At 47.3% G+C, this 27193-nt stretch overlaps 1 protein-coding gene across 1 annotated transcript in view; it reads left to right on the plus strand.

The window, feature by feature from the left end:
* Nucleotides 1–10965: 10965 nt before the first annotated feature.
* The window catches only part of KCNB1 (potassium voltage-gated channel subfamily B member 1), a 92318-nt gene continuing 76090 nt past the window's right edge, over nt 10966–27193 (plus strand). The window contains exon 1 of the mRNA XM_064496998.1: nt 10966–11553. Coding sequence (XP_064353068.1) covers nt 10987–11553 — 567 coding nt within the window. The 5' untranslated portion in view covers nt 10966–10986. The remainder of the gene's footprint in view (nt 11554–27193) is intronic.

Below are 27193 nucleotides of genomic sequence, written 5' to 3' on the forward strand. Positions count from 1 at the left end.
TTGTTGAGTGGAAATGTGCTGAAATATATTAAATCATCCTTGTTTGTGGAACTGCCTCCGAGTGTGATTCGGATTGAGTCGGCTGTGTCCAGAATGGTGAGGTTAGTACCTAGGAAGGGACCACAGAGCACCTACTGTGTGCCTGGCTCTGGGACAGGGCCTTTCATAGACAGAACCAAGTCAGTCCTCCAGCCACCCTCCAAGTCATACATTGTTATCTCCATTTTTACAGAGGAAGAAACTGAGGGTCAGAGAGTGAAGTGGCTGGTCCAGGAACACGTGGTTAATAAGTAGTAGTCACAGGGCTCAAATGCAAGTCTCTCTGCCTCCTGAGACCGTGTTCAGAATCTTTCTATCAACAATCCTCCTGATGGCAGAGGAGGGACTGGATGCCCATCGAGGACCCTGGGGACGAGGCTCACAACCCAAAGTAAGGCAAGCAGAGAAAGTCTCTTAAAAATCCACTGAATGTTCTCTGTCCATGCAAATGTATGCATGTGTTCTAATATAAAAAAGAAGAGGAGAAATGAATTAGCTTTAGGAAAAATTGCAAAGTGTAAATTGGTTTTTTTCTCTCAAATCTTTGAGTGAAAATAATGTCCTGAGGCAAATGTCCCTCACATCAGTTTCCTCGTCTGTGGGGGGGCCATGGAAGCATATTTGGTGGGATTGGATTTGACTGTGAGCGTAACACAGCAACATTTTACACATTAAAATGTTTACATTCAACACAGCAGCCATTTCTTTCTCTCTCATGCAGATACATGAGACCAGAGGTGGTGTGGCACCTCCACAGTCAGCAGACCTCTTCCTTTTGGTCCCTCCAGCATCTGTAGCCAGTGCTTTCCACCTCAGGGTCCAGTATGGCTGCTTGAGCTCCAGCCATTTTGTCCACATTCCAGCCAGCAGTAAGAAGAGAGGAGCAAAGAAGAAAAAAATCTACTGCTTCTCTCCTACTGGTCACAATTTAATTATATGACACTCCTTACTGCACAGGAGGCTGGGAGATGTAGTCTTTCTCTCCAGGAGACCAGTACATGCCCCTGGAAGGGCACTGTATCTCAGCTTGAGAAGTGCTACATTATGCTTTCCTGTTTACCAGTCATGGTCTGAGCCACATGCAAGGCCAGAAGGACAACACTTGGCTTCCCTGAGCCATTGACTTTATATCAGAGGTCTGTAACTCCAGGACTTTGACCTTTCAGACTCCCATACCATAAAAGTCAACAGAAAGACTGTAGGGTTTTATTTTGCCAGGTAAAGACATTAAGGAATACATTTGTCATTTACTTCCATGGTCCATCTACAAAAGGATATTTGAATACTCCTAACACAGAAAGGTAGGTTCCAGATCAGAATTAATACAACCACTCAAAGAGTCGATATTAAATGGCCCCAAAGAGGAAACAACCCAAGTGTCTATCAACTAACTGATGAGTAGATAAACACAACATGGTATATTCACCCAATGGAATACTATTTGTCAACCAAAAAGAATGAAGTACTGGTATATGGTACAATATAGATGAATCCTGAAAACATATACTAGGCAAAAAAAGCCAGTCACAAAAAGCTACATATTGTATGATTCCGTTTATGTGAAAAGTCCAGAACAGGCAAATCAATAATGTTAGAAAGTAGGTTAGTGATTTCTAGGAGTTAAGGGGCAGAGGGATGGGGAGAAATAGAGTGACTACTAAAAGGCATGAGGGAGGGTGCCTGTTACGTATTGTGCTTAAGTTCAGAGGCTCTGAGCATAGCAGAAACTGAGCCTCCAGAGCCTCGAAAACAGCCTTTTACATCCTGAAAGTAAATATCAGATCAGATACTCCCTTGCTTAAAAGCCATCAGTGCTCTTGCCATGAAATCCAAACACCTGCAGACAACCCTCGCCTACATGGTTTTTCTCTCCTCCTTTGTTTTTCTCTCCTACTCCTTCTCAGCCCACTCTTGCTCTCACACACTCCACCCTGGCCATACCTGCCATCTTCCATCTCCTTCAACCTTCCCTCCTGCCCCAGGACCTTTGCTTCTGCTCTCCCTTCTACCTTTATGGTTTGGTGATCACTCTAAGACTCATCTGCATCATCACTCTCTCAGGGAGTTCTTCAGCTGAAGTCACTTCATTATTTTCCCCACTATTCTTTTTTGGTTTTTTAGGGGGGGGGAGGTAATTAGGTTTATTTATTTGTTTTTAGAGGAGGTATCAGGGATTGAACCCAGGACCTTGTGCATGCTAGGCATGCACTCTACCACTTGAGCTATACCCTCTTCCCTTTTCCCCACTGTTCTTACTCTCACACTTTTACTTATTTCCTTCACAGTGAATATTAATATTAGATTATTTTTAAAGGTCTGTGTTTATGTCTCCTGTTTAAACGTGAGCTCCAGGAGGGCAGGTTGGTTTCAACACTGCTGCATTCCCAGCATGCGTCCTAAGCTCAGCACCTAGTAGGTTCTCAGGAAATATGTGCTAATAAGTGAATGAATGGCTTTTTTCTCATCTTGGGAGAGTTTATCCTTTATCCTAGATAATGAGGAGTCATAAAGGATTATAAGCCGGGGAGTGACATGATCAGACTTGTGCCTTTAAAGGTCAATCCTGGTTGCAGGTGGGGAGGTCGGGTTCAAGGAAGTTTAAAATTGGGGAAGGGAGATCAGAGAGGAGGCAGATGAGATCAGGACAGAGTGGAAAAGGGCAATGGAGGCGAGGTAGGAGAGACATCAGTCCTTAAAGGGCAGGAGGGCTGGATTTTAATGAAATACTATCTTAGGAGAATAGGTTAATTAGCTCATGATCTCTGTGGCTTTGCTTTCGTCCTATTGCTGACTTGTTCCTTTTCTCTCGCATCTTGGAGTCCTCAGGCTCCTCTGTGGGGAACAGATATTAGTTTACCTCTAATTGCTCTGCTGGAAGCCCATGTCTCAGTCCATCCTCATCCTGTATTTAATCACTGTTTGGCCACAGACCCTGGGAGTCAATGGCTTTGGCCAAGTCCAGGCCATGAAGGGGCTCAGTGGACCACATACAGGTTTACCTATCTCCCTCTGTGGGGGACCCTTGTGTGGAGTCCACCTTTCCTCCCAGGCAGGGGGCTCAAGAGACCATACCAGGGCTTAGCATGGAGTGTTATATGAAGTAAACACTACAAATGTTAGGTGGTAGATGGGTGGGGATGGCTGAGTAAGTGGGTAGATTGTGGCTGGGTGGCTGGGTGAGTGGTGGGTAGATGCATGAATATTTAGGCTGCATGAGTGGGTGAAGGGATGAATAAGGAGGTAGATAGATGTATGGGTCAGTAGACCGATCGATAGATGAGTGAGTAAGTGGGTAAGTGATTGGGTATATGGTTGGATGAATAAATGAATGGACAGATAGACAGGTGGGTGGAAAGACAGATGATTGGATAGGTAGATGGATGGATAAATGGTAGGTGGGTGAATGAGTGGGTGGAAAGATGGATGATGGGTAGAATATGTGAATGAATGGAAAGAAAGATGGATGAGTGAGTGAGTGCATGGACTGATGGGTGAGTGGGTAGATAAATGGGTGTATAGATAGTTTGGTAACTGAATATGTGGATGGATGAATGAGTGGTTGGATTGATGAGCAAAAGATGAAAAGATGAATGGATGAATGTTTGGATTGGACAGAAAACCAAGGAACCCACTCACCCACATACCAGGAACCTGAGCCAGGAAACCAAGGGCTTGATAAAGGTATCAGGCTAGCATAGAACAGGCACTAGACTCAAACATCTGATCACTCAAGGATCATCCAGCAGCTAATAGGTCTTCTTTATGTTAGAATATTGAGACCAAGGATGAGAAAGCTAGAAAGAATTCTAAATGGTGTCAGACACATGCAAAGTATTCAGTACAGTGCTTGGTATACAGTAAGTGCTTAATCAATGTAAGCTGCTATTACTGTGGTTGTTAGTATTGTTACTAATGTTATATTAGTGTGTACTTGCTAGTGTTACATACGCTGCTAAGCTTGTCACATGCATTATCTCATTAGTCTCCCCAGCAACCCTGGGAGGTAGAGTCTATCATTAACCCCAGTTAACATGATTATGATTATTATTATTGAGTTTTATTATTATTATTGGGACAAAAGAGAAACAGGCAAGAAGACTGGAGTCCAAGCTGCTGCAAAAATCCCTGAGGCTGCTGGAATTTTATCTGGGCAAGGCCATAACATAGAGCAGTTGTCCTGAGTGATGTCTGCTCAGATGTCAATTATTTCCCTTGAGCCTTTGGGTAACCCCATAACCACCCTCATAAAACAGTTATTCCTTCCCAAGGGTCCATGGGCAGAGGGAGAGGGGGTTAATTAGTCTTGCTCAGTGCCCAGAAGTGCCGGGAAATCTGACTATAACACTCAGTGGGATTAGAAATAAGTGATAGCTGGGATTATGGAGTGCAAGGAAAAAAAAAATCTGACTTCAGACGAACATGTCTCTTGCCAGCCCAGCTTAAAGGGGGATTCATTTATATTTAGATGGATGAATTAGGCTGACTTGACCTCATTCAGCCTTGAGGAAAATTCTCAACACCTCTCAGTGGGAAGTCTGCCCAGCGGGCCTGAGCAGAAGATGTTTATGACCTGGGTCCAGTACTCAGCTGCCCACTCTCTGGTTGACCATTGAGATGCTGTTCCTCTTGATGAGCATTTTAGTTTTCCCATCTGTAAAATGAGGTGGTTATACTTGAAGTCTTAATGCAGGGCTCCTTCTCTATAGATTATTCCAAGTTCTAGTACTCTTTTTTCATAGTTTCTGATAAGTACATTATAAGGAGATGGTAAACTTCTGGTTAGTGGAGAGAAAATCGTATCAGTTTGGCTCTTTGTGACACAAATGACAAAATCACAACTCAATCTGGCTTTAGCTCACAGAAGTGGAAAATCCAAAGGCACTGCCTTCAGGCATGGCTGGATCCAGAAGCTCTGATGATGTTGTCAGGATTCAGAATCTCAGTCTCAGGGATCTACATTACCTTCTATTGGCTTTATTTCTAGATAATCTCTCTGTTTATGATGGTGGAAAATTCTAAGGAATGAAGCCCAGATGCTTTCAAATAATTTATAGTCTTTTCATCCAGAAAATAAAAATTCTAAATTGGGCACTATGCAGAGCCTGGGAAAACAGAATGGCAAGACAATTTCTTTGAACTTCCCTGGCCTTTGTATGCAAAAAGCATGGACTTAAATTTATATCAAGGCCAGGCAAGTAACATAAATGAGAAAAGTGACTTGAATGAAGAACATTAGGGAGAAGTGGAGACTGTAGCAAAGTAGAGAGCATATCCTGCCTAATAGGGGCAGCTGTGATTTAAGACGAGCCACTACTCTGTGCCAGCTGTAATTACCATGTTACATAGGAAGGTGGGCCAGTGTTAATCAGCTCCTCTAATTTTTCAAGAGAAGCCAGAAATCCAGATTTTCATGTAAACTCCTCTGACATTTAAAGATTGATTCAAACTAAAAAACAAACAAAAACTGTAATGACCCACACAACAAAATTCTGCAGATAACCAGCTCATGACCTCTGCTGTTTGGCGTAGGGGATTGCCCAGAGGACTGAACACTGCTTACATACTAGCCATTTCTTTTAAAAAGGTATATACAAATATCAGTTTAGCTGACTTGAAACTGAATCATCTCAGGGGGTCTCCTCATGAAAAGCTTGGAGTCAGAAAGAGGGGCTGTAAGAGAACTCTTTGCCAATTTTATTTCTTATATATCTTCCTCACATCCCCACCAATAGGATTGGATACTCCTAGAGTCAAAGGTGTGTCTTATTCATAAATTTCTTAATATCCCCTCATATAAGAGGATATATTTATTCATTCAACAACTATTTATTGAGCAGTAACTCTGTACCTGGCATTGTGCTGGGCACTATGGGAACAGTGTGTCAGACACTGTTGGTTGCCTACCCAACTTTAATCTTCACTTCTTCCTTGTTAAATAAACTTCAATTTTGTAAGGGCAGTACTTGGCCTAGCCCTCTGGGGCGAATCATATTTCCTTTGGCAGTGATGGGTATAGGAGCAGCCATGTGACCCATGGTATGGAACTTGTCAGTGGGTGGAAAAAAGCATAAAAGGAGAATTATTTTTGGCCACCTCAGCCATCTCCTTCTTTCTGCCTTTGAATATGGTTTTAGAGAGACTGACGCTGGGAGTGGTGGCAGCCATTTTGTGACTAGGAGGCAACAAGCTTGAGACAAAGAGCCAATATATTGTAGAAGGCGGGGGCGAGGGGAAAACAAAACCTGGGTCCTTAATAACACAGTTGAGCCGCTGCATCAACTCTCACACCACCCTCTTTCTGAATTTTTGTGTGAGATAACTAAATATCCTTATTCTTTAAGCCCCTGTTAGTTACGTGTTCTGTTACTCCAGATGAACAAGAGAGACCACCTCCTGCCCTTGGGTAACCTACAATCCATCAGCTAATGAGAGCTAATAATGAGTTAGTGCTTTGTGTAAATTCCTCATAATAGTTTACATTCTTGTTTTACACAGAGAAAAATCGAGTCTCAAAGAGGTTAAACCACTTGCCTAAGGTCATTCTGCAAGTAATGGCACCAGTCATTCTGACTCCAGAACTCACTCTCTGAGCCACTAGGCAATACTGACTTCTGAGTAAGTTTGCACTGAATTCTTTGCACTGAGTAAATAAGAATTAACAACTAGTAACAACAGAGCTGTTGCTAAAAAGTTACAGAGATTTGGCTGCACTTCTAAGATCCAGGTGTACCCAGAAGTTCTTTATCTGAATCTGGAGCCAGAGCCCGAACTTTGCAAAAATTGAGTCACCTGGAATGACGAATCTGAATGACATGGAATATCTAGCACTAGCCTTGGGCTGGGGTAAGACTCTCCCCTGACAGAGCCCTGTGGCTGTGAAATTGTCCAGCCATTCCCACATGCACATGGGACTTCTTGGCTTAAAATTCTACCATGGCTTCCCATCATTATTAAGAAAAACCTCAAACTCATTCCTTAACCTCGAGAATAAAATCCCAACAAGACTCTGCCTGGCCTGGTTCCATCCACCGCTCTGACCTCCCTTCCCAAGTTCATTTCTACCTGAGGGCTTTGGCCCCTTCTGTTCCCCTGCCTGTACTTCCTTCCTCAGAATGTCACACGGTTGTCTTCTCCTGTCCTTGGTTTCTCACCTTAGATATGTCACCTCCTCCAGGAAGGCTTTCTGCTTGATCATTCTATCTAAACTTGCTGATGCCTTTCTCAGTCATGGTCTATCACTTCTTCTTGCTTACTTTTCTTCACAGCATTTATCACAATTAAATTATCTGGTTTATTTATTTGTTTGTTTATTAACTGTATTCCCCCTCCGGAATATAAGTCCATGAGTATAAGGACCGCCTGTTTTATTCTCACTGTGTCTTCAGTGTTCAGAATAATAGTTGGCACATAGTAGATGCTCACTAATTACTGGTTGAGAGGATAGCATTTCCAGACTGGGAAATACTTTTGCCTTCCATTAAATTAATTGAAGGTTTCCTAACCTTGGCACTATTGACATTCAGGGCTGGAGAATATTTTATTTTATTTTTTAACACCTTTATTGTGGTATGGTTTCTGTACGGTAAACTACACATATTTTAGATGTACAGTTTGATGAATTTTGATAGATGTGTACAACAACGAAACCACTACCACAATCAAGACAGTTAACGTTTCCATCACTCTCCAAGAAGTGCAATTTTCGAATTCCCAATTTATCCCTCCCCACCCCCTTTACCGCCTGGTAACCATAAGTTTGTTCTCTATGTCTGTGAATCTGTTTCTGTTTTGTAGATAAGTTTATTTGTGTCCCTTTTTTTAGATTCCACATATAAATGGTATCTATGGCATCTTTCTCTTTTTGGGTTACTTCACTTAAAATGATGATCTCCAGGTCCATCCATGTTACTGCAAATGGCATTATTGTATTCTTTTTTATGGCTGAGTTGTATACCATTATACACACACACACACACACACACACACACATATGTACACCACATCTTTTTTATCCAGTCATCTGTTGATGGACGTGGAGAATTCTTTACTGTGGGGCTCTGACCTGTGCATTGGAGGATGCTTAGCAGCATCCCTGGTCTCTACCAACAAGACGATGGCCCTTGGACAAGGATCATGATGGTGGAGGTGACGAAAGTGAACAGATTTAAAATGTGTAATAATATTATGGGCAACTCTATGGAAATGAATCTTTTAATTTTAGAAATGAAAGGAAGGGCCAGAAGGGGAAGGATCTACCTTAGGGCACTGTGGCTTGTTCAGTTTGTCTCCTCCAGAACAGGGGGCCCAATGCTGTGTCCCCAGCACCTATTCACTTACCACACAGTAAATATGTACTTGAAAGAATAAATGAGTAAACGTGGGGCCCAACTATGGCATCCTTAGAGAGGCCTTGCTCACCTCTCCAGGTAAATCCTTCGGTTTTATGTTCATTTCTGGAAATGATTTGATCAATTCTGTCTCCCCCACTGGGCAGAGAGTTCCAGGGGAGGACGTGTTCTTTACTGAACCTGGCACAGGACCTGAGAAGCTCTCAATAATCAGCTGTCCAAAGTAATGAATGAATGAACGAATCACCAGCTCACCCCTCACTCTCTCTTCCTGTCACCTTGCTTATTTTTGTTCTTAGAGGTTATCACCAACCACCACATTCGCATTTCTTTGTTGGTACATTCATTGCTCACCTCCCCCCACTGGAATCTAGAATTCAATTCTAGAATTAGATTTCAGAATCTAGAATAGAAGCTCATGAAAGAAAGGGCTATTTAAAATCGCAATCTTCTCCGCCACCCCCCGCCCTTCTATCCCTCTCCTCTGCTTCAGTATCCTCACACTGACATATCTTATCACCACCTGACATATTTGACTTTTTGGTTTTGGTCTGTTTCCAACCAGCTCCTCAAGGTCTGGACATTTGCGTTTGGTTCAGAGCTGTATCTTAGACGCTTGTCGTAGTGCCTTGCCCACAGAAGGCGCTCAAGCCACGTTGTTGACCCGATGAAGGAAGGCGGGATTGAGAGGCAGGCAGTGGAGGTAGCCCAGGTGGGAAGGGCTAGACCTCTAGGTACATCTCTTTCTCCCAAACCCTCAGCCCGCCCCCAGCCTCACCAGTCAGCTGGGCCGGGCAGGCAGGAGTTAAGCGGCACGCACGCTTCCGACCCGCAGGTGGCGCCGTCCCGCCTCAGTGCTCGACTCCGGGCTCTCCGAAGTGCGGGACAGAATCGCAGCGAGCGGGGAGCCGAAGCTCAGACCCGACTTGTTGATCTCTCCCAAGCAGCCGCCACCGTTGCCGCGGGAGCAGGAGGAGGAGGAGAAGGAGGAGGTGGAACGGAACGTGCTGCCGGATCTCGGTCCTGCCACTCGCGCCCCCAGGGCCCGCCCTCGCCCCCAGGCTTGGAGAACGCGCTCCGGCCCCGCGGCGCCTGCAGCTTCAGCGCGTCGCCTGCCCGGCCGGCTTAGGCCGGGCCCGGCCCGGCCCCGGGTCCGCCGCTGCCCGCGGGCGGGGGCGCCCGGGCGGCCGCGGCGATGCGCGGTCCCTGGCCCCGGGAGGCGGCCGCCCTGGGGGTGAGTGTTGGGGCGCGCGGCGGGGGCGCAGAGGGACACAGGAAGGGAGCTCGCTTGCCGTGTTTCGGCCTGTTGGTCTATCCGGGCTCCGCGGTTTCAGGCTGCGGGGGGGTGGGGGTGGGGGCGGACAAGGTCCAGGGCCAGGAAAGACGCGCTATCCCCATTACCGGGCTAGAGGATAGGGCGTGAGCTTCTTATGCCTGGGGGCTCAGAGGAACCCCCGAAATCACCAGTGCGCGGAGGGAGGAGGGCTCCTTTTGAAAAGGCCAGAAAATTCAGCTCATTTCCCCGCCTCCCACCTCCCCCACCCCTTCCCTTCCAAGCCCCGGGAAAGGCGCAGAACCCGCAGTTATAAAAAGCCTTCGCGGGAGAGGAGCGAGGAGGAGTAGGAGGAGGAGGAGGAGGAGAAGGGGGCGGGGAAGAAGCGAGGACGGAGCAGGTGGATCCCTAGGACTCTGTGCGCCCCTCTTGCCTTGGGGTAGGGGGTGCAGAAGGAGGGGCGGGACCCGGGGCATAGCTTGGCTTTGCGTCTCCAGGGTTCATCTCATCGCCGGAGCGACCTCAAGAGATGCTCCCGTGGCTTGGGGAGAGGGGTCGCTCCAGGACAGCAGGGCTGTCGTGACCACCCCGTCTATTGTGACCTCCGACAGGTGGGCACCTGAAACGCCAGAATTCCCCCAAATCTTTAAAGATCTTTAAATCTAAAAAGCAATTCCGTTGCCACACCACCCCAGCCCTCAAATCCTAATTACCTCGGAGCGGAGGAAGGAAAAGATGAGTTGTCGGGTTTTTTTTTTTTTTTAAGTTTTTTTCATGCAGCGCCCCTCTTCTCACCATTGCGGGGCCAGGTCCAGGACTCGACGGGGATACCCAGGGAAAAATGAGTTTCAGCACTCGACGGGGCGGACAGCGCCCCAGGCGGCTGGGTCGGGCCTAGGCCTCAGAAGCCCGGGGTGGGGCCTTCCCGGCCCCCGGGGCGCCTCTTGGGGGCCTTCTTCCCGCCCCAAAGGGCGGCCCCTCCTTTATCCACGGGGTGGGGCAGACTTCAGCACCGGCAAGAGGGACAGCGCCCAACCTTTCTGCCGGCCTGAGCGGCTTAAGCGCCTGGAAGGTCAGGCGGGCTGGGGCCCAGGTGGAGAGGTGGGGAGGGGCCGCGCACAGTTCCGTTTGCTGACCTGCATTCGCTTTCTGCCTCGCAGCCGTCGGGATGGAGGTGAGAAGACGGCCGTGACTCGCGCCCGCGCGGCTCCCTGCACCCCCATCAGCCCACAGCACTCCCTGCCCCCCTCCCCCGCGGTGGCGGGCCTTGCCGTCCAGTGACAGCGGCCTGGGGGGGCGGGGGGGGCGGGGGCGGCCGGACCAGCGATGCCGGCGGGCATGACGAAGCATGGCTCCCGCTCCACCAGCTCGCTGCCACCCGAACCCATGGAGATCGTGCGCAGCAAGGCGTGCTCGAGGCGCGTCCGCCTCAACGTCGGGGGGCTGGCGCACGAGGTGCTCTGGCGCACCCTGGACCGCCTGCCCCGCACACGGCTGGGCAAACTCCGAGACTGCAACACGCATGACTCGCTGCTTGAGGTGTGCGACGACTACAGCCTCGACGACAATGAGTACTTCTTCGACCGCCATCCGGGCGCCTTCACCTCCATCCTCAACTTCTACCGCACTGGGCGGCTGCACATGATGGAGGAAATGTGCGCACTCAGCTTCAGCCAAGAGCTTGACTACTGGGGCATCGATGAAATCTACCTGGAGTCCTGTTGCCAGGCCCGCTACCACCAGAAGAAGGAGCAGATGAACGAGGAACTCAAGCGTGAGGCCGAGACCCTACGGGAGCGGGAGGGCGAGGAGTTTGATAACACATGCTGCGCAGAGAAGAGGAAAAAGCTCTGGGACCTACTGGAGAAGCCCAATTCCTCCGTGGCTGCCAAGGTGAGTCTGAAATCTGGGGGCTGCTGGGCTGGGGGTTCTGCCTGTGTCCCCAGATCAAGGACCGTGGTTGGGGTCCCTGGCTTAGTTCCCAAATATGAAGACCAGAAAAGAGGAAGGGCTATGGCTGAGACCTCAGAGGTGAGGACCAAAAACCCTTTCAGACTGTTCCTGTGTGGCATTTGTCACCTCATCCTTTTATTATTCAATACTTTATACCCCAGCTTTGCTGGAGAAAAGGATTTACAGAGACTTATGAAAACTCACAGCAAGAGAATAGACACTGAAAATAACAGGGCATGGAGGAACAATAAGGCCTTGCTGGGATGGAGTAGAGTTGAGTTTGGTCTATTCTACACAATGCTCCCTTGTGGATGCCCAGACCCAGGCTGGAAGGGGGGTCACCCTGCAATTTTAATACTTATCCCTATATTAATAACCCCACTTTGCCCCAAAGAGGGAATGAAGGCAGCTTACTGACATGCTTGGAGGACATTGAGATACTCTCAGTCAGTTTTAACATAAGAAGCAAAAATGAGGCAATGGACTCTGAGGAGCGGGTATGTGCATGCATGACACATGCGGCTGGCTGTGATGATTGTGGGCGAAGGGTCACCCCGGCTTGTTCTTTATTTGTGAGTTGATTCCAAGAATGGTTTGATGCAGCTTGTAAAGATGCTTTGGCTGTCGGAAGAGGATGTAAATTTTGAAATAGGGGAGAAAATATGAGGCATGAAAAATAAAGCAGGAGAAAGACAGAAATGGGTTCAATCACACTGGGTGGGCCATGGAGTCCTGTGTGCTTTTGGGTAAGAACAGAGGCCGTAAGGGACTGAGGAAGTCTTGTGGGGTGGGGACAGGCCAGTGTGGGAGGTCATTTGTTGATGAGCAACTTCTCTGTGTCAGGTTGGGACTCAGGGATGCCTTGGAGAGATGGGGGCCTGTCTTCACGTGGCCAGCGTGCTGGGAATTGGGAGTAAATGACAACACAGTGTGTGCAGTGCTATAAAAGAGGCCATGTGGGGCCCAGGGGGAGCCCAGAAAAGAGAGGTGTTAATGTCAAAATCCAGAAAGACCAAGTTGGGAAAGTCATGTTGAACATAACCCATTCTCTGAGAGTGGGACCAAAGAAGACGGGCAGGTAAATGTATTCACAGCAAAAAGAAAAAGGGAGGAGGAAGGAGGAAGGCAGCTAGGGCTGCCTCCTGTCCAGCCTGGCTTCTCATTGTGGGACCTCCCTGACTCAGTTGACCCCTTACTGAAGGCCCACCTGCAGAGCCAAGTTTGGAGGGGGTTTGTGGTATCCTTTCTCCAGATCTGGCCACCCAAGGAGAGGCCTTTGAGAGTGAATGTAGGAGTGGGTAGCTGTTTGGAGAGAGGCCAGGTTTTCTCACTTCATACCCTAAAGAGGACGTAGAGATTCCTAGGCCTGGTTTCCTTTTCTGTGGGCCAGCCCTTGCTATAATCCTGCCCCTGGTTTCGTGTACAAAAAGCCTCTCTCTTAAGACATAGTCACTCACCCTTAACCGGCTTAGGATCAACAGACTTATTTTGCTATTTCCAGGCCTGACATGGGTTCCTCCTCTCCACACCCAGTTTAGACCCAGACATGACTCTCCTTTCTCCCTGCCCTGTCCCTAAGACAAGGAGGCAGGAAAGGGGAGTGTCACCCTCCATCAAAAGAAGCAGGCAAAGGGCTGTGTTTGGGCTGGCCCCTGGCAGCAAGGCAGGGGGCCCAGGCTTGCAAAAGGCGCTGTTTGGGAATAAACTGCTTCATCTCACCCTCGGGTTAATCCGCTCACAGGGACGAGCTTCGTGACCTCTCTGTGATCCCAGGCTCGGGCTGCAGGCTTGTCCTGGCAGATGGACGGTCTAGGATATTCTGCAGCCAAGGCTGAAATGATGAGGCAGGCAGGCTCACTGGCCCTCAATATAGAAATCCTGACTGCCATTGATCACATGTCTACTGTGTATGAAGTGTAACAACACATTTAGTCCTTATGCCAGCTCTCTTTTATTATCCCACCCTTCACAAATAGGGAAGATCGGAGAGGTTAAGTGACTTGCCTAAGGTCGCACAGCAGGCAAACAGGAGTAGCCAGAAATTCAAATTCAAATGTGAATTTGAAGACACTGTTCTTTCCATAGTGATTAAGTAGCAGAGTCTCCTTCCCAGTCTCCCTGCTTCCGCCTTTGCACCCTGCGATCCATTCCCCACTCAGCCACCAGAGTGAGCTTTTCTAAATGTAAATTGGATCACATTATTCATCTGCTTAAATGCTCCGGAGAGGTTTCCCATCACATTCAGAATAAAGTCCAAACCCCTCACCACGAATCCAGCCCCATGACCTCTCTGAGCTCATCTCTTCTCTCTGTTTCACTCAAGTTTCAGCCCCACTGACCTCCTTGATGTTCCCTAAACAGGTCAGGCTTTATCCTAACTCAGGACCTTTGCACTTGCTGTTGCTGCCACCTGGAATTCTCTTTCCTACACTGTCCCATGGCTGGCTGCTTCTCCTTATTCCTCATTGGAGCTGGTCTCTGCTCAAATGTCCCCTCCTTAGTGAGACCCTTCCTGATCCCTGTCTGAAACAGCCTCCCTACCCCTACATTCTGTCACATCTTGCAGTGTTTTTTCCTGCATAGAGTTTAAGCGCCATCCTGAAATTACATTTGCTCCTTTGTGTTTCTCAGTTCCTCCCCCATGAGAACATAAGCGTCATGAGTTGTACTCAACTCTTCTGTTTCCAGCACCCATCATGGTGCCTGGCACAGAGGATCTCCAGATAGCTATATGTGGAATGAATGAATGGAGCAAGCAATCAGTCACTGTGTCTAAGGGTCCAGGGATCTGTTACTCCTTCCTCCCAGTTCAACTGCAACCCAGTTCTCTGTGCCTTGGGCCTCCTTCAATCATTTGTACTTTGCCTATCCCAACCCCACTGAGCCCCCCAACTTGAATGCTTTGCTTGTCAGAACATCAAGGCCTGTGGAAATTTCTCAGCGGTCACAGAATAGGAAGTCAGATGGAGGGTCATTGCTGGGTGATTGTGAGGTACAGAAATGGCCATACCCCATATGTTTAAGAACAGGGACAGACCCAGGTTCCAAGCCCAGCTCCACCACCTCCCCAGTTTCTGGCTTTAGACAAGACCTCTCCACACCCCAGCCTCCTGCCTATAAAATATGGATGAAAGGCCCGCCTTGCAGGGTCATCATGAAATCATGTTTGTCAAAAGTTAGCACAGTGCCCAGCGCACAGTAGGTGGGACTTACTGTTCTAATAAAGAGGCCAGAGTCCTTTCTCTGTGACTGGGTGGGCTGAGTTGCAGCAAACCCTTTCCTTCTGATAGCAGTGCTGGGAGGCTGAGCTGCCGCTGTTAATAATTAATGGATGTTCTGGCAACACAGAGACAAACCAAAGCACAGGCCTCGCCTTCCCTGTCAGGGGAGTGAAAATCAAAATCCATTAGGCAAAAGGCAGTGTGATTGATTCTTGTTTGGAAGCTGGGGTCAGCCCCATCAGAGTGACGGGGTTGTGGTGCTGAGCCACCGCTGGGTTTCTGCTTTCTGGGAAAACTCTGCTGGCTGTTCTCAGTAGGAGAGAGAGAGGGAACTAATTTGCCAGGACAGGAGTGTCTGTGGTCCCTGGAACAGTCTAAGGGAGATGATTTCCTAATTTCCAGCATAGCTGCTGTTTATTGTGCCAGGTACTGATTAGTGGTACTTTATATGCAATATCTCATTGAATCCCTCCAACAATTCAGTCAAAGTAGTCTGCCAGTTTGGGCTACAAGTCACAGAATAGAAAACTCGAAGTGGCTTTTATAAGGAGGAAGACACATCCTCTCACTTAATAGGAAGTTCCAAGGTAGCTGGTTTTGTGTTAATGATTCCATGATGCCATTAAGATTCTAGATTCTTTCCGACTTTCTGCTACTCCAACTCCTGCAGGTGGCTTGGTCCTCAGGCTGGATGCCTCATATCACAAGATGGCTACCCAGTTCCAGCCTTCACATGTAGGCACCTGATGTCCAACCAGTGAAGAAGGGCGTGGCCTTTTATGTGCCACTTTTCCTCTTGCGAGGCAAACCTTTCCCAGCAGCCCCCTGGCTACTTCTTTTTAAATCCCACTGGCCACGGTCAGGTAACATGCTCATGCTCCAGCTGCAGGGAAGCCTGAGAAAGCAAGTGTCTGGCATTTTCAGATGGGGAGGAATGGGTTTCATGAGTGGTATTAATGTTCTTTTATAAAGAGGAAATGGAGGCTCTGAGAGGGGAAGTCACTCGCCGGAGCTCACACAGCTAAGTGCTCAGTGAACGTGTGTCGGAGGAATGAAAATGGCAGAGCGAGGGTTTGAACCCAGATTGGTCTGGTTCCCAAGCCTGTGCTTCTTGAATCCTGGAATCTTGTGCAGATCTTTCAAGTTCTCTGAGCCTCAGTGAGCTCATCCACCAAACAGTGCTGATAGCAGTGCCCACCTCTTGGGGCTGTTTTGATGATTCAGTGAGATTTCAGATGTGAATGTAATTTGCAAATAGAAAGTACTTTACACATATGAATTATTACTACTACATCCCAAAGTGGGAGTATTCTTTATTTAGGGACATTGGTCAATAGTTTGCCCCCACAGATTTGATTAAGAATCAGCTCTGGAACCTAACATTTGTTGTTCATTTCTCAGCTACGTCGCTTATCAGGAATGTGACCTTGGGCAAGTTCCTTTCCTCCTCTGAGTCTTAGTTTCCTCATCTGGAAAATGGGAATTATAAGACAGCTCACCTCTTAGGGCCATTTGGAGATAATCTGCATAAAGAGCTTAACCCAGTATCTGGCATGTGGTAGGGAGCCTTCTGTAAGTGACAATGGTGATGATTAACATTATCACCGATTTCCTCTGTTCTAGCTACACAGCTAGTTGGCAACATCCCCTATCACAGTGCTGTTGATTGTAGATCACTGCCTGCCCCCTGGGGACTTCATGCCTAATTTAGTGTGATGTTGCTTCTGCTTCTTTGACCTGGTCCGGAGGGAATTTGTGTTTTATCACCAAGAATAATAGGGAAATCAACTCGGAAACCGTGGGCCCCCTCCAGTGCTGTAAGTGTTCTGGCTGAGGCTCTTGCTGGCCCTGGGTTAGTCATCCTGGGTGTTTTTGTTTATTCCTGGGAAACGACATACCAGAGATTCAGAATCCTGGCTGTGGGTTTACACAGACCTGGGTTTGAATCCCAGCCCTGACATTTCCTAGTTCGGGACTTTGGAAAAATCACCTCACCTCTTGTAGCTTCCATTTCCTAATCTGTCGATGAGGGTGATAATAAAAGCCACCTCACAGGGTTGCCTGGAGGGTTAAGTATGACAGTGCAGGTAAAGTGCCTGAGCTGCGTTTCGTGAAGCCAGTATCCTGATTTGATGAAGGGAAACATGGAGGATGCTTCAAGGACTTGCCTGGGTCAGACAACAAGTTGGGGAAAGATCAGGGGCCAGGACCTTCTGTCCTCATCGTTACCCTAATTGAGGTTCAGAGACCTTCCCATTCCTCCAGGACATTTGACCAGGAGCATACCTTGGCAGCTGGTCTCTCAGGGGGTTTGAAAGGCTACAAAAGGCTAGAGATTGTGAAAATGCTTAGGTAGGAAAAGTGCTGGCCGAATGAGCAGTTTGGCCAAAACTTAATTAACTAGAAGAGAACAGCATGCATTAAGCACCAGCTCCATACCCAGCACTTCATACACTTCCTATACTTGATAGCATCATGGATGGGAGCCCTGATTTTAGAGTTGGATTGCCCAAGTTCAAAGTTTGACCCTTCTACTTACTAACCATGTGATTTGCGGCAAACTACTGCACCTCCTTGTGCCCTGGTTCCTTCACTCATAAAATGGGGCCAGTAGCAGGGCCTGCCTCATTGAATCACTACCAGAATTAATGCATGCAAAGCATTTCAAGTAGGATCTGGCACGTAGAAAGCCCTCCGTAACTGTTAGGGGTTTTTGTTTTGTTTCGTTGTTAATGGTCATTGTTTCACTTAATCCTCCTGATTATCCTGCCAGAGAAATAAAATCCCTTCCAAAAATTCATTTTTCTTATAAAATGATACATGCTCATTATGAGGTGAGGTTACATAACTTGCTCAAGTCACTCAGGCAATTGGAGCAGAACACGGACCTGATCCTGATAAAGAAGATACAGTCAGTGTCCCACCTATATCCCTTTAGCTTGTACCATTTCAGTGCCACTAGCCCAGCTCCCAGCTACCAGCACCTTCAGTTCTTTGCCTAGATACTTCCTCTGGCCAGTGGAGTCCAGTAAAGACAGGGAGTTAATGCCCCACCTGGAGGGAGCAGCCCTCAACTGATGTCTGATGGGGAAAGGTGTATAAATAATCCAGCTCCCTCCCCCTAGATGGGGGTATAACTCAGAGGTGCATGGTCCACACTGGCCCCCAGAGTTCATCAGCAGAATTAAAGCCCCAGGTGCCCACAGTGGTTCCTTGCTTGATAATATACCCTGTTTGGCCTCTTTCCCCTCCCTGTCTCATGTGCCCTCTCCCCTACCCGCTTTTCCTGAGATCACTTCCCACATAAGCCACTTTACCCAGATCCTTGTGTTAGGATCTAGTTCTGGGGGTACAATCAAAGACCTGTGGGAAACCTCAAACTCCTACCAGGGATCATCTTAAAAGAAGAAATTCCAGGGCTGGCTGGGCTCAGTCAGCCTCAGCCTCATCTCCTGGAGAAAATAAACACAGTAGCAGCAGCAGCCATGGCTCTGCTCCCGGTGGGCCTGGCGCAGTGCAGGGAGCATTAATGCACCGCAGTGTCTGACTCCCACAGTCACCCTACAAGGGAGGGATAATTATCCTCACCTGACAGCTGTGGAAACAGAGGCCCAGAGAGGTGGAGTGGCTGGCCTGGGGTCACACAGCAAATAGGAGGACTCCCTGAATGTAAGCCCGCAATCTGGCCTCTGCGTGGTAAGAATGACATTCAGGAAGTGGGAAGTGAGCTCCAGGATGCCTTTTCACCTTGGGGAACTGAGGTGCTGCGGAGGTGAGAGGTGTTCAGCACCTTCCACCTGACTTGGGAGTGTTCCTGGCTCCTGTTACATTATGACCTTGACCACAAAGGCTACAGGATGGGACTATTGGAGACACAGGGTTAACGTTAAGCATTATTTTAATAGATAATTTAAATAGATAAGGCCCTATCTTCCCCCCTAAGTGGAATATTCTTGATTTGGGTGTTTCTGGTAGAGGTGGGCATGACCGGATGGGGCCAGGCACACTCCAGCCCCCAAATTGGAGGCAGGAGGGGCGGGAGCCAGAATTCACATGTTCAGATCCAGAACACCAATTCTCCTTTAAAATTTTCCCTGATGACATAAATAACAAATAAGATGTAATGTTAGCATATGAGACATATTCCTGCGGGTATGGGTATGGGCCTGGGTTCAAATTCCACCCCCATGGCTTCCTGGCTGTATGAGCCCACAAGGCACCTCACCTGTGTGAGGCTGGGAAGTGGGAATAATCAATCGGGCACACTTCCCGGAGCAGTGATGCTCAGCCCTATTGGAACATCTGGATCACCTGAGCTTTGACGAAGACTCATGCCCAGCCCCAACAGTTGAAACACAATCTCTGGGTGATTTTTTTTATTTGTGGTAAAATACATATAACGAAATTTACCATCTTAACCCTTTTTAAATGAATGGTTCAGTAGTGTTAAGCATATTCGCATTGTCGTGCAACCAATCTCCAGAACTTTTTTTATCTTGCAAAACTGAAACTCTGTACCTGTGAAGCAATAACTCCATTCCCACCCCTCAGCCCCTGGCGTCCCCGCTTCTATTTCAGTCTCAATGAATTTGACTACCCTAGGTCGAGTATTTGGCTTTTGTGACTGGCTTATTTCACTTAGCCTAATATCCTTAAGGGTCATCCATGTTGTCGCACGTGTCAGAATTTCCTCCCTTTTTAAGACTGAATGATATACCACATTTTGTTTATCCATTCATCTGTCAGTGGACACTTGGGTTGCTTCCACCTTTTGGCTGTTTTGCAAATAGTAATGCTAGGAACATGGCTGTACAAATATCTCTTCGAGACCCTGCTTTCAATTCTTTTGAGTGTATATCCAACAGTGGAATTGCTGGATTGTGTGTTAATTCTATTTTTTTTTTCACTTTTTAATTTTTTGAGGAACCGCCATATTGTCTTTCATAGTGGCTACACCATTTTACATTCCTACCAACAGTGCACAAAGGTTCCAATTTCTCCACATCCTAACACTTGTTACTTTCTGGGGTTTTTGGTTTGGTTTTGTTTTGTTTGTAGTAGCCATCCTGATGGGTATTTCATTGTCGTTTTGATTGGCATTTCCCTAATGATTAGTGATGTTAAACACCTTTTCGTATGCTTGTTGGCCACATGTATGTCTCCTTTGGAGGAATACCTACTCAAGTGATTTGAGTTGTAGCAGTTTCTTTATATATTCTGGATATGAACCCCTTATCAGAGATCTGATCTGCAAATAGCTCCTCCCATTCTGTAGGTTGCCTTTTCACTCTGTTGATTGTGTCCTTCAAGGCTCAGAAGTTTTGAATTTTGATGAAGTCCATCTTGTCTATGTTTTCTTTTGTTGTCAAGAAATAATTGCCAGATCCAAGGTCATGAAACTTTTTTGTCATGATTTCTTCGAAGAGTTTTATACTTTTACATCTTGCATTTAGGCCTTTGATCCATTTTGAGCTGTTTTTTTGTATGTGTTTGAGGAAAGGGACCAACTTCATCCTTCTGCAAGTGGCCAGTTGTCCCAGCGCCATTTGCTGCCCTGGGTACATTTCCCGGGTACTTCATCCTTCCCGGGTCCTGCTCTGCGCCAAGCTGATTCCTCCGCCTTGCACCCCCTGCTTCATCTTGTCTGCCTGCAGCCTCTCTCTCCTCACCCTTCAAGGCCCAGCTTCTCCCTCCCTCCACCACCCACACCCGCTTCAGGCAGCACTGCCTGCTCCTTCCTCTGTGCTCCGGAAACCTGATGTTCATACCTTCCTTGTACAAAACACTGTGAAGATGAGCTTATGAGTTATTCTGTGGATGCCAGACCTGGCCCACAGAGAGACAGGAATGCTTAAGAGAGCAGGCTCTGCAGCCTGACTGCTTACATTCAAATCCCAGCTCAATGATGATTCAAGCTATGTACCCTTGGGGGAATGACTTAATTTCTCTGGGTTTCAATTTCCTGATCCATAATTTGGGGAGCCTCACAGCAACCAGAGTTGTTGTGACAAATCTATACGAAACACTCAGAGAAGTCCTTGGCACTCAGGAAGAGTTCAGTACAAGTTAACACTTGCTGTGGTGATGATGATGATGATGATTGTTATTGTTATTGCCATTAAGTGTTAGTAAATGTTTGTTGAGTGAATGGATGAGCAAACTTGCATGATCTAATGGTGATTGATCAGAGGGGTCTCCCTTACAAGGCAAGGGTCTCCCAGGAGTACCTCCCCCATCTCCTCCCACCTTCCATGTCTCTCCTTGTACACTACCATGCCTACACTTCCTGGGCCAGGAAGAAGTGACTTCTGGACTTCCATTCACAGAGAGGAGGCACAATTAAATTAGACACTTGAGGAGTTCTCTTACACCCTGACTACTCTATTTTTGCTCTGCAGCAAGGTTGGTCTCCACCATAATTGCCCACTGTGGCCTGGCAGGCAGACACTGTCTCTGAGAGAATAATGTTACATTTTCAATTCCACACCATCACTCACATCTGCCAGGTAAATGGACTTGGAATCAAACAGCTTCTAAATATAGACCATCACAGTTCACTAATTGCTACCTAGGGCCCATTCCTGAGTCTTTCCAAGGCATGTGTGGTCCTTGGGGCCCTTGACCTTGGCCAGTATTGCTTCTCAGAGTCTTTGTAGACCCAACTGTACCAAAGAAGCAGCCCGTGATCGCCCTGCCAAGGGCATGGGAGAAGCAGAAAGAAAGGTGGAGATAAGATCATGTTGAACCAGCCTTCAGCGTGTCTGGAATTCCCACTGTCTCTTTGAATGGATCAATTTTCTTCTATCTTTTATGCCATGGATATGTTTACACATCCTTTATTGTTCCTTGAAATACTGACTGAAATTTGATTTAGTCATTTCTCCCTATTCCTGGGACAATCCTTTAGGTTTCAAAGTTCACTTCCTGTCTAGATTTCTTTGGTCCTTACAACTTCATGTGGCTATACGTGCATGTTTTGAGGTCCTGCTTCAGTGCCACCTGTTGTTTGTGTGACAAACATTTATTGCATGTTACTATATGCAGGTTGCTTGAGAAGCATTTGTGTATCTATTAGTCGGGGTTCTTTGGGTTGCAGGTGACAAAAATGCATGTGGACTTAAGCCAAAAATGTAATTGAAAAGTCCTGGGATTAGGTGAGGTTCCTAGCAAGGCTGGATCCAGGGGCTTAAATATGTCATCAAGCATCAGTCTCCAATCCATCGAAGTCTCTTCTTCTCCATGTTGGCTTCTCAGCAGGCTGTACAAACATGGCTGGAAAGATAGCATCCAGCAATTCCAGGCTTCCATCCTGGGGAAAAAAAGCAAGTCTCTTTCCCAATAATTCCAGCAAAAGCCCAGGGCTGATTTTCATTGGTCCATCCCTGAACCAGTCACTTAGCTGGGCCTGGGTCACATGACAAATGCTGGTGCTGGGATGAGATAGAGAATGGGAAAGAGGCAGTTCTTCCAAAAAAAAAAAAAAAAAAAACTGGAATACTGTTATCAAGAAAGGGGAAAATAAATGCAAGCTGGCAAAAGGAATCCACAGCCATTATGGAGTTTGTAGCCTGGCAGAGGGAGATAGGCATTAAACAAATAAAAAAATAAATGAAAGAATAATCACAAAGTGTAATATGTATGCTGGGAAGGAAAGAAGAAGGGTGTTTTGACAGAGAATAACATGCCAAGGTCAAAGAGGGGCGCAGGTGGCCCTTTCTGAGAACCTGAACTTGATTCCTCTCCTTCTTGAGCTGCAAGAAGTGACCTTCTACAAATTCTAACTCTGCTGTGCCACTTAACATGCTCCCTCTTGTTTTCGATTTTCTTCTGAACTTGTTGTATCACTCCAACTAATGCAAGGTGTTCTCAAAGTCTAGGACTATATCTTACTCATTTCTGTGTTCTAAGGCAGGGTGGAATGCCTGTTTTGTAAATCAGGTTTTATTGGACCACCACCACCATATTGTCTGTGGTTGCTTTTGGTAACAACAGCGTTTACAGGGAAAGTTTGCTGACCTGTGTTCCAAAGTCACCTCATGGCCTGATGCAGGGGACCACCTGGCTTTGTCAGGGGGGATTTGTTGGAGGACTGGAGGAAGGGCAGGAAGGCACAAGCTAGCTGTGTGACCTTGAATAAATCACTTAACCTCTCTGGGCCGCTGGCTCTGTATCTTGCAAAGACAGCTGCCCCTTCTTATCCTGCAGGTATTGGCTCATATGTCACCTCTTCTGAAAGGCCCTCCCTGACCTTGAAAGACCAGTTTGGACTTGAAGGCATTTCCACTCTTTCCATGATAAAATGTCTCAGTGGTTTATTTTGAGATTAGGCCCACTCAGGGCAGTGACCTGTCCCTCCTCTTCGCCAGTGTTTTCCTTCCTCTCATACGCCATCTCCCTGGTAGAATGAGTGGGAAGAACTCTGGCTTGGAACTCTGGAGGCCTGGGTTCATAAGACTAACACTGCCACATATGAGCTATGAGACCCTGGGCAGACAGACCCGTCACCTCTCTTGGCCTCAGTTTCCTTAGCTGGGAAATAGGTATGGTAACTTGCCAAGCAGGGCTACTAGAAAGACAGATGCACTCCCCTGTGCCAGAGGGGCCAGCACTGCGCTGGCTGAGCACAGATGCTTCACTCATGTTGTTGGTTTTCCTTCTCCCTTTTCTCAAGAGGGAGAGAGGAAAGGGAGCTACCCCAAACCTTGCTTTAATCAGGTGGGAGCTGACTTCAAAACTCAAGGCAGCCCATCCTTAGTGAGTGCCAACACAAGTCATAGAAATTTGCAGGTAAGTCCTAAATTTATTAGCTAATAGGATGCAAGATTCCCCTACCCAGCCTCCAAAAAGAGCAGGAGGAAAAATCTGCTGACGTGGTTGGGAAAAGCACAAGAATACTAAGCCATCAAACCAGACTGCCTCTGAACCTCAGGTTCCTCCTCTGTAAAATGGAAATAAGAAATTCCCTGAGGCGGTCCAGAGGATGGAATGAGATATAGCATGTAAAGTGTTCAGTGCACAAATGTGAGCCAGCATCATTCAGACAGTTATTTTCATCCTCTTCATCATCATCCAAGCACCTGGCTTATTTTGGGGGGCTTTGAGCCTGTGGGAGAGTTTATTGTGTAGAATTCAATTTTATATCCTTATGGAGTAATGTCTGCTCTACAAATTCAAACTGGAAAGCCTGGGATTTCAGAAATTCTTAGTAGAGATTAGGGTGGCTGGGACTGGAATTCTGGTGTTCAGGGTTGGAATTCTGCCACTCGAGACCCCTGCTGTGATCGATGTTCATTGTTGGAGCACCGCCATTCAAGGTCATAACTCTAGGGTTCAAGGTCAGAAGGCTGCCATATGAGTCAGAATCCTCATATTTGTAATTGGACCCAAGGAGTACGTGGCCAGAGTGTCCATATTTGTGATTGAAAACTCCAGTGGGAAAGGTCAGAACACTGATGTTTCAGGTTGGAACTCATGGTCAGTTGGAATTCTGAAGTTCAAGGTGAGGATGCTTCAGTGGCGTTCACGACCGGAATTCTGGCAGGCACATTTAGAACGCTGGTGTTTGGAGTCAGAACTCTTGTTCCCAGCTTGTGGGTCTCATCCCTTGTGTGTGTCATTAACGCTTCATCATCCACCCTCCTGGCGGCCGTTCCTGAAGAAATGCAAACCACAGAAGGTCCCCACAGAAGGCTAACCTCCATTTAGCCAGCGAGGTCCCGTTACTTCCACCTCTTTCTCTTACTGTTTCTGACACCCATCCACTCAGGTGGTGCTGGCAGAGGTGACGTGATCCTCAGGAAGGCAGCTGAGGAACAGCTGCCCTGCCCCACCCCTGCCGAAGACCCTTGAGCTGGTTGTCAAACTCTGCTTAAATCCACTTCTTCTAGCTGGCGGACCTGGAACAGGCCCAGGGGTGCAGCCTTGCCAACCCCCCGGGGAGGCACCTGGATGAGCTCAGCACCCTATTATCCAGAGAAAGGCAAACAGTGTCAGGCAAGGGTGAGAAAGAAGTGCCAAGGGCTTGCGGCTTCCCCACGTGTGGCTGGCAGAAACACGGTGGGAAGTGGAAGAGTTTGCTGGTCAGTGCGGTCACCACGAATGCATTGTTGGTGCCAACTGGAGGGGGAGCTTCATCGATTGTGGGGCGGAGAGGTGCTAAAAAATCAACTTTACGGGGGTGAGTATAGCTCAGTGGTAGAGCATGTGCTTAGCATGCACAAGGTCCTGGGTTCAATCCCCCGTACCTCCATTAAAACAATAGTTTAAAAAACTCAACTTTAAACTCTGCTTACAATGGTACACATAATGGACATTTGGGGATACTTGGTGGAAAGGGTGGACATTTGGGGGATACTCGGTGCAAGGATGATCTGATGGGCCACATTCCCTAGTAAATGGTTGCAGCACACCCTTCCCCTGATCTTCTCACTGCATTCCTTTACCCTCCTTTATTTTTTCTCATAGCCTGTTCCACTACCAAGAACGTTATATATTCATCTGGCTCTGGTCTGTCTCATCCCACTGTGCTATAAGCTCCATTAGAGAGGGAGTTGGTCAGGTGGTACTTCTATCTTCCTGTGCTAAAATTGTGCTTAGCATATAGTAGTTACTAAATAAATATTTGTTGAATACAGGAATGAATGAATCACTGTTGCCCCCTCTGATATAGTCTTAGAGTGTTTTCCAAGCTCTCAAATCATTCCATGCAGAACCCATCTCCAATCTCATCCTCTCTACCCATACAGTTTTTGGATGGGGATGAAGGGGAACAGCAGTAGGAAGAGGCATCGACCCCTCTATGACTTCTCGTTGCTCTCAGGATAATTTCCAAAATCCTCATCTAGCAACTAAGGGCCTATAAGAACTACCACCCCACCTTCACATTACACACACATCATGTAACTCCCTATCTCCTTTCTCAGATCCTCAGAACACCATTTTGGGTCTCACCTCAGGGCCTTTGCACAAGCTATGTTAGCTAGAACAATCTTGTGGCCCCTACCCTGGCCCCCTTGGCTTTCTTAATTCATCCTTAAAAATTCTGCTTAAACACCCTTCCCTTGACTTCCCAAACTTGATGTCATTCTAAGCCCCATAATGAGCCCTGGTATTTCTTTCAAGAATTTATCATTAGACCTCCCTTGGTCACTGCTTTTGGATTCCAAAGTTCAATACTCCGGGGCTAATCTTCCCCGAACTGGAGGTTCCTGAGAGGAGGTAGCCAGAGTCCCTTTCCTTTTACTCAGAAAAAATGCAGAACCTGGGCCCTCCTGCCAGATGTGAGACATTCCCACCCAAGGGAGGAAGAGTTTGAGTCTCCTAGGAAGATTTCTTAGCTGCCCTCCAAAACCTGTCCCATATTTTCCCGTCACTGTGAGCTCTCTGTCTCCTCAGTTACTTCTCACCCTCCAGCTGTCCAGGCTGAGCCCAGGCCTCCTGGGAACTCTGAGGACTTTAGAGGGCACCACCCAGCCCATTTCTCTGATAACATCCACATAGCTAACCTGCCTATACCGCTCATACAGACGTTAACTCATGTGGCCCTCACATCACCCTAGGAGGAAGGTACTATTATTCTCTCCATTTTCCAGATGCGGGAACTGAGCCCCAGAGAGGTAGAGTAACACATCCAATGATGCAGCTAAGAGGGGCCAGGGCAGCGTTTGACACCAGGCTGCTACCTCGAGAGCCAAGGCACTGCACCAGCACACTGCTCAGCTCTCCATCACTCTCCTTCGTTCATTTCTTCCTTGTATTCTTAGGCTTCTTATCTTTCTCTTTTTGCTCTTCTCCCTTTTCTCCTTAAGTAGCTCAAACACCCCAAGTTACTAAAGAACCCCAATTGTGTGGATGTTTTGTTGTATTTTTCAAATTCCAGAAATCATAAGGGCAGTGGGGTTTTTCCACCTCTTTATGATGTATGGGAGGGAGGGAGGGAAAGGTGGGTTATTTCCATTTGATTGGCTGGAGAATGGGGTGGAAGGAGAGGTTAAATCTCCTCCTAGTGGCCTGCAAGTTTCCACATGTCCAGGTCCCCCACCTCTCTGACTTCATCTCCCACCACAGTCTCTTAGGCTCCCTGTGTCCAGTCACACTGATCTCATAGTAAGTTCCTTCCTGTATCAGACCTTTGCACATTCTTTCCCTCTGCCTGGAATTCTTTTTCCTCTCTTCTTTACCCTGTTATTGCTTGTTCATCCTAAAGTGCCCAGATCAAATGTCACCTCCACCAGGAAGCCTTCCATGATCTCTGAATCAGTCCCCCAGTTATGGTTTTCAAAGTTCTGTGTACCTCTGTAGGATGGCCCTTATTCCCACTGTAATCTCACATCCATTTCGGTGATTATTTGATTACTCTG

The sequence above is a fragment of the Camelus dromedarius genome, chromosome 18, assembly GCF_036321535.1.
Source record: "Camelus dromedarius isolate mCamDro1 chromosome 18, mCamDro1.pat, whole genome shotgun sequence".
Lineage (NCBI taxonomy): Eukaryota > Metazoa > Chordata > Mammalia > Artiodactyla > Camelidae > Camelus > Camelus dromedarius.